Raw genomic sequence first — 12,477 nt, forward strand, 5'->3', positions numbered from 1 at the left:
TGTGTGTGGACAGGCGGAGGCAGGGCGGGGCGCGGGCCCCGCGGCCGAGCCAGGAGGGGTTAATGCTAACCCCTCCCCTCACCCTGACATCACCGGGCGAGTGGGGGAGAGGCTGGCGCTCGGCGAGTGAGAGAAAGGGAGCGAGAGGAGGGAGCGCGGCACCATTCGGTGCCCGGCAGGTCCACATTGTTACGGATCGCCGGGGCCCGGCTGAGTAGCGGCGGCGGGAACTCCAGGCGCACCCGGCTGGCTCTCCTCGCCCAATCTCCGGTCCGAGCCGCCCGGGCAGCTGGCCGCCGAGCTGCACGCCTACCGCCTGGGCCCCGAGCCCACCGCGCCGCCCGCGCGCCGCCTGGGCTCGCCCCCCGCCCCCGCCGCTCACCCCCTCCCCACCGCCGCCACTCTCGGAGGACGGCTGGCCATGGACGCCTGCAAGTTGGAGCCGAGCGGGAGGGTGTGAGCGCGCCGGGGCCGGGAGCCCGCGCAGCCCGGCAGCTGGGCAGCGGGGCGCACCGGGGGTGGGTCCCTCTCTCCAGACCTCTCTGCGTGGAAGAAGAGGGCGGGGACCCGCGCGGGGAGGAAAGCCGAGGAAGAAAGGGGGCATGAGTCGTGCAACTTGCGGCGGGCATCTGCCGAGTCTCTGAGCCGCGGGCATCCCCGGACCCGGATTGCGGCCACGCCGAGCCCACCCAGCCCACCCGGCCTCGGCCAACCGCTGCGGCTGACCTGGATCCTGGGACCGCGCACTGGCCGGCAGTGCTCTGCCTTCGTCTTCCTGCTGGTTTCTGGAGCGCGAGGAGCGTTCTCCTCGCGGCCCATCTCGCCGGACCTTCCGCCCTCCCGATGGCTCGGATGGGGCTTGCGGGTGAGGCTGGACGCTGGTGGGGACTAGCTCTCGGCTTGACTGCGTTCTTCCTCCCAGGTAAGCTCGTTCCGCCTCTGACTTCTTCTTCTTATTATTTTCCTTCCAGTGCCTCCCCGGGGCTGGGAGCTGGATGGCGGGCACATCTCTGTAGTAGGGAGTGAAAGGAACCAGAAAAGTTGGGTCACGGCTTAGGTAAGGGGCGGGGGAGGGAGGAGGCTCCGCGGAGAAAAAATGAACAGCCGTACTGCCTGCCCCGCAGGGAGGCAATCGGATGCAAGTCTCTGTGCAGCAAGGGAGCACTTTCTCCTCCCAGTTTTTCACAAAAATAATATATTATAGCGTCCTATTTGTTTAATAACCAGCTCTCAGCTCGGGAAGCAGTTTGGAAACACTGCTTGTTACATAAATGCAAAATAATCGCCGTCTCTGGGAATGAGACAACAGCCCCAGGGGGGAGGGCGTCTGTCTCGCAGCCGGTGGGTTGTCGGTTTGGAGGATGGCAGGAGTGCCTCGATTTTTTCTTCCCAGGCCCTCGCCAGGCTGTGTGGGGCTCCCGGGCCCCTCCCACACCACGCAGCCCGCCAGCGGGCGCGGAGAGCCCGCTACTGCGGCACGGGCAGCGGGTCGCTCACCTGCGGTTCCTTCCCGGGACTGCAAGGCCCGCCGGCGCGTGAGCTCAGCCTCCAGGCCTCTGCCGGGCTGGGCTTCCACTCCGAGCTCTCGCCCGAGGAGGCGCCCGGCGCGGGCTCCGGGTCAGCCAGGTGGCTGCATGACCCACTTTCCCAAGGGTGCCTTTCCTCGAAGTGCCGGCGGCCGAGGAGTTAACCGGACGCTGGACCCTGGGGGTGGCCTGCGGTGGCCCCTCTGACGGGTAGGACGGGGGCGGAGGCGGGGACCAGCCTGAGCGTTTAGTGCTGGGGAATGGACTGGAAAATGCGTTTAGGAGGCAAATCCGACCGAATCCCCTTGCCTGGATTTAACCCTTTGTGTCCCTGGGGAAGCTTCCCGGTTCCCACGGTGGCTGGCGACGCCAGCGCGGGTCGGGTAGGGGTGAGGATTCCTCCGGGAAGAAACCTGAGATCACCTCCCGTTCTAGCTAGGTGGGGGTTAAAGGGGTAGGGTGAGGGTTTGGCTGGAGCACGTGGTCGTGGCTTTAAGGTGGCAGAATGAGGGATTGGAGTACAGAGAGACCAGCTTCACATGGGGCAAGACTATGAGATGGCGGGCATTGCTGGCTGCGACCGAGATAGGACTCCTGCGGTGCAGCAGACTCTCGGGCAGTTTGTTTGAGGGCCAACCTGAGGCAGGAACCTGGCTTCGTTCACCTCCACACCCCGTCTGCCACCAGCTCAGTGCCCGATTTTCGCAAATCTCAGGGAGTTGCCATTGGTACCTAAAGCACTTTGCAGACCGGCCACCACGGTGCCCCCACTCCTGCAGCCTGTGGGTGCTGCCCTGCTAGCTGTGTGGGGGAGAGGGACAATCCAGGGCATATGTGTGTCACTACCCATTTCAAAGCTGCTTGATTGGGATGAGAGGTCTTTGTCTCACACTGGACCTCCTTGGGAAGCTGGCAGGAAATATTTCTGACCACCAGGGTTTAGGCTTCTGGAAAACCTTCCATTTCTAGTTGGTCCAGCACACAAAGGGTTAACCTAATCTTGGGTCAGATAAAGAGATGGGAAGGTTTGGAGGAGAGGGAACAACTCACCCCCATTCTCCCCTCCTTTGTTTATTTCTCCCCCAGATTGGAGTGCATAGTGGTTAATTCTTGTTTTGGTGGCCTGGAGGCCTGCCCTGCTCCATCTCACTCAGGAAGTAGGGGCAGAGAGGTGATAATGTCACCTGGCTCTAATATGGACACACCCCGAACCAAAAATCCAAATGGAAGGAAGGGGTGAGATGCAGAGAAGGAGCTAAAGCCAGAAAGGCACTTAATAAGCGCTTGCTGGATCCATGATTGACGGTAACTGTTATGGCTGGGTAGCATTAGCAGCTGCCAAAAGTTCCTGGACTCACCATACCCCACACCCCGTGCCTGTGCCTGTGCCCCTGGTGCCTCTGTGAGGCACGTGGACATGGCAGTGCCTGTCTGACACTTGGACAGACAGGCTGGGAGACCCAGAGGTTGCCCCCACCCCCTCTCCACCACTGCCAGGCTCCCTCCTGATTGCCTGCTGCTGCTTCTCTCAGGGGATTTGAGAGCCTGATGCTATTTTCTGGGTTCTCCTGAGCATAGAGGGGTGAGGAGCGGAGCCCACAGAGGGGGAGAGGGTAAGGGAGCCCCTGTGCGTGTGATGGCCCTGACTTCAGAGCATTCTCAATGTGGCTACTGGAGTGTAAACACAGAAGTATGTTTTCAGCAGCACAGACTTTCCCAGGCAGGGGGGTTGGTGAAGCCCCATAGGCCTTTGAGATGACAGTCTCCCTCCTGTTAGCACAGAAGAGCCAGTAAGAAGACACAGGGGCTACATCTCAAAAGAGGGATAGGAGGAGCCCAGGGAGGAGCGTCAGAAGCAGGTGCAGAGCAAGTGTCCCACCACACCCTCCCTAATTGGCTTCCCCAAACCTTTTGTCTGGAAAGAAAACACACCCCAGGTGTCATGCACACCCTCAGAAGACCTGTCTGGCCACAGCACACCCCTTCTCTGCAGCTGTGCAGAGCTTGCTGTTATGGTGGCTTCCTTTGAAACTCAGAATGTCAGGGTTATTGGCTTATCCTCCTCTGTCCCCATTTCTCACAGTGATGTACATGGCTACTGTCTGACCCAGGATCCAGTTGTATGCTTCTAGGGTGTCTGCACAGGCCAGAACCCATGTTCTGATGGCTAAGTCAGTGGGCCAGGCTCTGGGGACAGAGGGTAGTAAGCCCCAGTTGCTGTGTCTATCATACTACCATTGTTAAGCAGCTGACTAATTTCCATTGTTCATCACAAACAGAAAACACCCAAGGGAGGTGTGAATTACCTTTGATTTTTCCTGATTGCTTCTTTCCTGGTTAATCTGGTAAATTGAATGGCTCCTACCTGGGAGACAGACAGAGAGGGCATATGTGTTTTGCTGATTTTTTTTCTAAATTTGAATGGCAGAGAGTGTGCCAGGCTAACGTACATTAGCCAGCTGTGGGGCTTAGGCTGTAAACATTTCTGACATTCTACATATAGTCTCACCTTCAGGACAGAGTGGGTACAGGCACACACACATATGCAAGGCTCTGTGTGCTTCTGTTACCTGCACTTCTCTGTGCATGTGTAGGCCTGTGGGGACTAGAACAGGGAGGTGTATGCACTGGTATCTATGGATCACCACAGGACTGGGGCCGTAAGTCAAATGTATATTCTCATTTAACTGATTTCCTGTGTCTTTCCAAGTAGGATTCTGTGAGTGACTCTGAGCCTTCATAATGTTTGTGTTTGTGTCAGCATCAGTGAGGATGACTTTGGGAGGAGACTTAGGATGTGCCCTTAGCCAGCCCCTTCCAAGATGGGCTGCCAGGTCCTTAGGGGGTAGTACGCTGGAACACTGCTTTCTTTTGTTCCCTGCCCTTGGCTTTAGACTGGGCCTCTGCCTCCTTGTGGGAGATGCTTACCTGGAGAGACTTTCCTCTCTTGTCAGCCTCAGAAATGTGCTGGAAACAGATGTTGACTGGGGCCTGGCTTGCCCCGAGGCTTCTCAGATCCCTGAATGAATGGGAGGAACCTCAGGAGAGGTTTTCAGCTACTAATCTCACACCTTTGCTTCTTTCATGGATATATGGAGAAAAGCATCTTCTGAGGGGAAAGGTGGCATACCCTGAGCATGTAAAAAGGGGTATGAGCGTGGGCTTTGGTCCTCCATGAACAGCTCTCCAGAACCATATATGTGTCCAGGTGGTCAGCATACATGTTCCTAAAAGCATCCCTGGTCCGTGCAGCAGAAAGTGGCAGCTCCCTTGTTGGAAAAGGAAGTGAGAATGAGGGGAAAGGAGTAGGGAAGAGAGCTGCCCTGGGAGCCTATCACCCTCTACTGAAGTTTAGCTGGCAAGTGTTTCTCCCCTATGATGCCCACCCCGCTCCATAGAGACCAGGTCTGCAGAGCCAGCAGCAGATGTGCTGGCTTGGGCAGGAGGTAACTTAAGATCTGAGCAGGGATCATCTTGCAAAGGAAATGCCCTGAGCTGAAGATAACACCCCTTGGTCCAGTTAACCCTTTAGGCTCTGGATTCTATTATGCTATTTGGATTTGGGAGATGGGGAAAGGGAAGAAATAGGAGAAAACACATCTTACCTAATATCTGAACCCTGACCCATTCCACAAGGAAAGGTGAACTCAGTGCAACACTGGGACCCAAGAAGGATACAAAGAAAGACTTCTAGACAGCACAGCAAACTGGAGGCTCTTCAGGGAAATGGATAATTGCAAGGTTTATCTTGGGGTGAGGAGGGAGCAATAGGTTTGTAATCTCAGGGGCTTCTGGCATCTGCGCCTTTCATAGTCTTTCAGGGCAGAGCAGCAGTGGTCCTTGGCCCTAGTCAAAAGGGAGCAGCAGATAGCTTGGTTCCTCTCCCTACAATCTGAAGATTACCCCTTTTGACTGTCCAGCATAGTGAGACAGCAAAGTGTGGCCTGGTAGACTGGGATTAAATCCCAGTTCTACCCATTGCCAGCTGAGTGGACTTTGTTCAGTCACCTTGTAGGCCTCAGTGTTCCCACCTGTAAAATGAGTTTCTGTTAATACAGACTTCAAAAGAGGTTTGTGAAGACTATATTGACGATAACGTGTGAAATGTGCTTAGCACATTACCAGGCATGTGATAATGTGTGGTAAGTGGTAGCTATTCCTGTTCCCTATGCTTTTCCTCTGAGTGGTACCCTCTGCATCTGCCAACTAGGCAGTGCCAACTTTGCACTACCTTGAGAAATAGCTACTTAGCTGCCTACCCACTGCTACCTCACTTTCCTTGTCCCGGGACTGCTTTGGGCAAGGAGCCCCTGCCCCGACCGGACATTATATTAGCGGCAGCAGCAGCCCTGAGGGGCTAAGGTTCGCCTGGCTGGCTGTTGGCACCCAACCATGGTGCCTGCATGAGCGTCAAGTGCTGTGCGACCTGTCTTCTGCCCTGTCACCAAGGACCCTCCCCCGCACCACCTCACCCCTACCCCCAGGCTGCGGCCCAGCTGGGCACCGTTGCCCATCAGGAGTGCTCATGGTGGCAGCAGCCTGGGGATGGCAGGGAGGGTCTGGGATCAGCTCCTGTTTTTCTTCAAATTTTCACTTTTTGGGGAAGGGTGGGCAACAGGACCCTCTCCAGCAGTTCAAGGTACCATCTCATTCAGTGAGAGGGTACAGCCAGGTAGGTTCAGAATCCTTTCAGAGCCTGGCCTATGGTGGCGCAGTGGATAAAGCATCAACCTGGAACACTGAGGTCACTGGTTCAAAACCCCAGGCCTCCCTGGTCAAGGCACATATGGGAGTTGATGCTTCCTGCTCCTCCCCCCTTCTCTGTCTCTCCTTCCCTCCCTTTTCCCTCTCTAAAATGAATAACTAAAATCTTTCAAAAATTTTAAAAATAATAATCCTTTCAGAGTCTCCTCATGCTCACTGGCAGCAAGTCCTTCTCTCGGTTTCTCCTGTTGCAGGTTGAATCCTTTCACCAATGATAAAAATGTCTGTGGTTCTCTTCACAGCTCCTAGTCTCAGCTGACCCACTCAGTAACTCGGCGTGAACGGGTTAGTAGAACTTCCATTTCACAGATGAGGCGGGTGAGACAGCTTTCGTGATTTGCTAACCACCACACTTCAACATAGACAAATTAGATGCCAGCTCTCTGACTGCAAATTTAGTAGACTAGAGGATGATAGGCTGGCTGGATGGCACAGAAGAGGCTGAGCTTCTGGTCGGGCTCTATAGACCTTGTCTGGGAGACAGTCCTTGGCTCCACCAGCCCCCCACCACTCTCCACAGTGTAGCAGCTCCCTGGGCAAGTAGGGGCTCAGTTGAGGACATAAGTTGGAGGGTGATCCAGCCAGAACCAACCATGAAGCCCAGGTCCTAGGTTGGCAAAATACAATACATCCAACTACAGAATGGTGGGGGCAAAGGGGGAGAGTGTCCCCTCAGGAGCTGGAGCATCGCCCCCTGGGCATCTGGCCTGAGACAAAGGCAGGGCCCTAAATTGTGAGCACAGAGCTTCAGAGCTTCAGGACACAGGCAGGCACCGGGCTGGGGTGTGGACCTGGTCCTGGGGTAGAGAACAGTACCAAGAAAGTGCTGTGGGACAGATGGAGCAGGGGGTGGAGGGGGATGAGCTCTGGCCTGCAGAGCCAACTCCCTCTCCTGGGCCACCCTCACTCCCCTCTATTCTATGCAGACCCCAGTTTTATTCCTAGTTTATGAGGAGTCTCATTACCAAGCCACAGACAATAAAACCTGCCTTGCCACTCTGTCCCGGATCTCATTAGAGAACATTAGTTCCGCTGGCTGGTGCCTCCGTTGGGACACAGCTGCAGGCGTGGCCCAAGCAGCAAAACAGGCCAGTGGCTATGGGCACAAGAATGTCCTATTGGGAGTTTGAGTGATCTATGGGCTTAAATGGAGCTCTTTCTCCCTCCCCCACCCCCCTTCCCTACCCAGTCCTGGAATTCGAGCTTCAGAGCTGGAAACATGGGTTCCTCTGTCCACTTGGATCCTCAGTCCTGTCCCTACCTGAAGGCGACAAGAACACAGCTCCCTCCAGAGCTATTCGTAAGAATCTGCCGTCACAGAAAGGAGCTGAACGAGAAGCTTAGCAAATCACCATTTCATGGAGGAGAGTCTTTGGGCATGGGAGACAGCAGGCCCACCCCTACCCACAGGTCTGGAGAAACTCTGAGGGACATGTCCTAACCGCAGAGATAGAGTCTGGCATCCTCACAGCGGCCTTGCCTCTACCTTGGTCCATCTTTCTGTTCAAAAGGTGGAGATGGAGACCTGGGGACCTCGTGGTGGAAGCATTATCCTTCCCCTAGAGACGCAGTTTCACCAGCCGGAAGCCTTGGCCAAGGCCTCCTGGTCCCATCCGCTCCCCAATGTGCAGTGACTGACCCACAATTACTATGGTGGAGCCTTAGGTTCCATTTGGGCTTCTTCCTACCAAAGACAAAGTTGTTCTTTCTTAGCAGATTCCAACGCCTGTGACGACCAGGCTCCTCTCTGCACATACTCTCCGCTCTCTGCTTTAGCTTTCTTCCCCTGCAATCCTGCTTACCTGCTGGTGACCAGAACACCAAATGCCACCACGAAAAAGTGAAGCAAGAGCAAAGGAAAGCGTGCCCCTTCTCAGAGCCTCAGTCTTGGGGGGGGGGGGGGGAGTGCCAGTCCAAACAAGTGGTTCTTGGTGCACAGGGGCTGACTTGGTCTGCTCCCATGGAGGGGGTCACACAGTCCAGCCCACAGTTTGGCACAGGAGCTGGTATTCTGCCAGCGGAGTCTAGGGGTGGGAGCACTGGTCTGCAGGCAGGAGTCTGTCTCGCCCTGTTCTGAAGAAAAGAGAACTGGAGACCAGTGAGGCCACTGTCCGCAGCTTGTTCAGAGACAAGCTGAACAAGGCGAGCCCCAAGTGGGCTGGGGAGGCGCCTCCATGGCCCCCTTTCTCTGGCCCCAGATCGGCATCCCAGGCACTCCCTCCCTCACTCCCAGTGTCTTGTGGGCAAATGCTGCCAACTGCTAGGACAAAGGAAGTAGAGAAGGTACCTCTGAGCCGAGCCAGCCTTGCCGCCACTTGATGTGGCTCCCACTGCAGGAGGGGCTGGTAGCAACACCCTTGTTGTGGGACTGTCGCAGCAGCCCCTGGCTCCCTTCTCTCCCTGACTCCTGGCACTCTGCCTCCAGTCTACTTCTTGAACAAATCTACCTAAATCACACCTGAGAAAGCCACTCACAGGCTTGGAAGGATTTGGTGGCTGCTCCTCCTGGCTCATCTCGCACTGCCCTCTCCAACGTGGCCAGCCCACGCAGCCGCACACCCTCGTCCATGCCCTGTGCACTCATTCCCACTCCAGTGCTTTTGCACATGCAATTCCCTCAAAAGTTCCCCCTATTTCTCACATCTAAATACTGAGGTCATACCCACTTCCAGCATGAAACCTTCATGAACCCCCAGCTGGGGATAACGCCTCTCATCTCAGAGCCCCACCCAGGCACCTCACCCATGCTACCCAGTGGCAATATAGTTCTGCGTCTTGTTACATAGTTATTTGGGCCTGGGATTCATCTATAACATAGAGTCAGCCCGGCATGGGCTGGTTGTATATGCTAGGTGGCTACATGGTTACTTATTTGGACAGTTGATGATTAAATAATAGTAGTGAGCTTTTATCAAGAGTCCTTGGACACTCAGACACTGTTTTAAACATCTTACAAATAATAATTTATTTACTCTTCCTAACAACTCACATGAAAGGTACTTCTGTTCTCCCCATCCTTACATACAGAAAAATGAGGTCCAGGCAGAGCTTAGGTTAACTTGCCCAGGGTAAAACAGCCGGTAAGTGGCAGAGCCAAGATCCAGATTTGGGAAGTCAAGTTCAGTGTCCATGATCGTACCACTTGGCTAAACTGCCTCTCTTCTGGGAAGGTGGGTGGATGATGGAGGAAGACAACATACTAAACCTGTACTAATACACAACATTGCCTCCAGAATGCCCACCACCCCTGCATAACTCCTTATCCTTACCCTCCTGTTTCCTTTGATGCCACAGAAATAAGCGGGTGCATCTCTGGAGTATTTAGGAAGTTATTAGCAGTTATCATCAGAGAGTCTCAGTGGTCATTACTGCCATGCCTTGTGGATACCTCACAAGTACTAAAAGCACCATCATTGCGTTCCTGGCATATTCTCCCAGCATCACTGTTGTGTTTGGGGAGTATTAATGTGGCTATGCTGGAAGGAAATGTCTTGATATTATTATTATTCTTTCATCCCCTGAGCCTTTAGGCATCACTTGATGCCATTTGGGGTCCCCTTACCATGGTTCACTGTGACACTAAAAGCAGATGTAATAGCTTTTGTCAAAGAATCTGCGTGGAAGTGCCCTGAGCAGATGTTCCCAGGCTGGCTGCAGATCCTGGACGGGTCCATGGCTCAGTGAGGTGCCCGTAGGCCATGGCCTGTCCTAAGGTTTTGGGTGGCTTCAGTCTTTCTTGCCCTCACCCAGAATCTCAAAAGACAGCAAGGGAGGGGTCCCTACCTGGGGATAGAGACAAGGAAAGGATTTGGGGTGCTCACTGGTGCTGGCTGCTTTGATCTTGGGTTGAAAGGACTGGTGCTGCATCTGCCCTAGTCAGGTGTGGGGCACGGTGCTAGGACAAAGGCAGTGGTACCCTTGCAGCTGGATTAGAGAACTGGCCCAGGTAAGAGGATCATGGGAGCAGAAAAGTCAAAACCCATTCCCAGTGTTGTGGCTGAGAACTAAGAGTAGATTCCAGATGGTCCTGCAGGTCACTATGTGGGCTCAGGCCTCACAAACTCCCTTACTTAATTAGGAAGGTAACTCGGCTGCAGAATAGTCATCTGATATGTGTTGACGCCAAAGAGAAATTCCCCCTAGACCCTCTGCTGTTCTAGATTATCCATGCTCCATTAGCTTGAATTACAGTGCAGCCTCTGTGGCCCAGACACAGGCCAGAGCTACGCAGTCGGTTCCTGGGACTGGAATGTACCCTGCATCCAAGAACTGCTTGGAAAGAGGGCTTAAGACCCACCTGACCTCCATCCAAACCTAAGGATTACCATTTCAGTACAGAGGGACCAGCTTTGCCCAGAGCCTGCCTGCCCCAGGATGGAGCTCTTGAGATAAGTCACTTCAGTGCTCCTCTTCTCTGCCCTCTGGGCCAGGTCTCCTTTGAGGGTTTTGAGTCAATGGCAGAGGCTTCTACAGCAGCTACTGGGTAAGAATTGAGTGGAGGCAGGGACAAGCTTTTCCCCAAGTGTAAATAAAATCAGAGCCGAGCAGCCACACTGCACTGTATTATTTTATTATGCTTGCATTCTCCCCCACCCCAAACTGTCCTGATCTCACTGGCCTCGTATCGCTGCATCTCTCAGAATGATGGATAGGCCTCCTCTCCCTGCCCGAAAAGGGTGGCCAGCCCTGCTACCAAGACACCCTCCCACTCAGACCATTCCCAGATTTATTCCCTGTGTTTATGGTACCCAGAGAGCAATCAGCGTCCTGGACTGGCTGAGCACCCTGATTATCCCCATTCAGTTAATGAATGGGTCTTTGGAGAGCACACAGTCCCCTGCCCCCCCTCCTCCCCTGCCTGCCCCCAGCACCCCTTCCACTCTTGTCACCTCCCAGTAGTCAGATAATGTGCCCTCAGGGGTCAGTACTGAAGGCAGCAGTGATGGAGGAGGAGAGACAGTGACACTTCTTGGCACCTACCTCTTAGCCCTGCTTTGGGGAGAGCTGAGAGAAGTCTCTGAGGCCCCCTTTTCCCTCCAGGGAGCCTGGGGCAGGGGACAGACCGTGCCATCAGGCAGCTTCTCTGGAGACCAGCCCCTAGCTCTGCTCTGCGGCACCCTTCCCAGGGCATGACCCGATTCTCCTCTCCCACCTTCCATCACGCCAGCGCTCCTGTCCCTCTCATTTGTGTGCAGTCTGTGCGGTAATGATCACTTACACTGGTCTATGTGTTCCTTTACAAATGCTTTTATGTACTTTGTATGTGTATGAGAGGTATATGGTTTATGTGTGTGTGTGTGTGTTTATATACACGAGGTCACATGATTGGGGAGGGACGCCTGCTCCTGATTAGAGTCTGAGAGCCACTTTCACCCCTGCAGACTAGACCCAGGCAGATTAAGGTCGGTTGAGGCCCCGAGCACAGAAGAAAATATTGAGCCCCTTATAAAAAAGAGAGAGACAGGGAAAATAAAAATACGTGTTAACCATATTTTTAAATAAATAAAAATATTATGTACTATTAATGTTAAAATTGCACATATGAGCCTGGCCTGTGGTGGCACAGTGGATAAAGCATCGACCTGGAAATACTGAGGTCGCTGGTTCGAAACCCTGAGCTTGCCTGGTCAAGGCACATATGGGAGTTGATGCTTCCAGCTCCTCCCCCCTTCTCTCTCTCTGTCTCTCTCTCCTCTCTCTCCCTCTCTGTCTCTCTCTCTCCTCTCTAAAAATGAATAAATAAAAATTAAAAAAAATAAAATAAAAAATAAAATTGCACATATGAAACCAAACTTGGTGTCATTAGAAAAAAGTGTAAAGCTGAGGTTTTGCGGGCCCTTCAGAAGTCGGCGCCCAGGGTGCGCGCCCAGTGCGTCCACCATTAAATCGGCCTCTGCCCATGGAGGTGAGAGCTGAGGGAGAGGCAGGCAATCAGAGATGATGACTGTTCAGGGCAGAGTCTGCACAGCCCCCAGCAGCCAGTTAGAGAATGGAGAGTCATTCTTAGATCATTGTTTTGTCTATAAGATCAAAAACAACCAGTTTGACTATTTTCTCCCCAGAACATTGACAGAACCCATCAGTTTTTTTGGAGCCAGTGGTCTCCATCATTTACTACTAAAATGTGCTTCTGTGTATATCTCTTACCTTTTCTAAACATAATTCTCTTCACTGTAAAATGGGGGTG

At 53.8% G+C, this 12,477-nt stretch overlaps 1 protein-coding gene across 1 annotated transcript in view; it reads left to right on the top strand.

Moving 5' to 3' along the window:
* NECTIN1 (nectin cell adhesion molecule 1) overlaps positions 1-12,477 on the top strand; it is a 75,625-nt gene continuing 63,148 nt past the window's right edge. Inside the window, exon 1 of the mRNA XM_066371667.1 lies at positions 1-922. Within this exon, the coding sequence (XP_066227764.1) occupies positions 844-922 (79 nt within the window). The 5' untranslated portion in view covers positions 1-843. The remainder of the gene's footprint in view (positions 923-12,477) is intronic.

The sequence above is a fragment of the Saccopteryx leptura genome, chromosome 1, assembly GCF_036850995.1.
Source record: "Saccopteryx leptura isolate mSacLep1 chromosome 1, mSacLep1_pri_phased_curated, whole genome shotgun sequence".
NCBI classification, from domain to species: domain Eukaryota; kingdom Metazoa; phylum Chordata; class Mammalia; order Chiroptera; family Emballonuridae; genus Saccopteryx; species Saccopteryx leptura.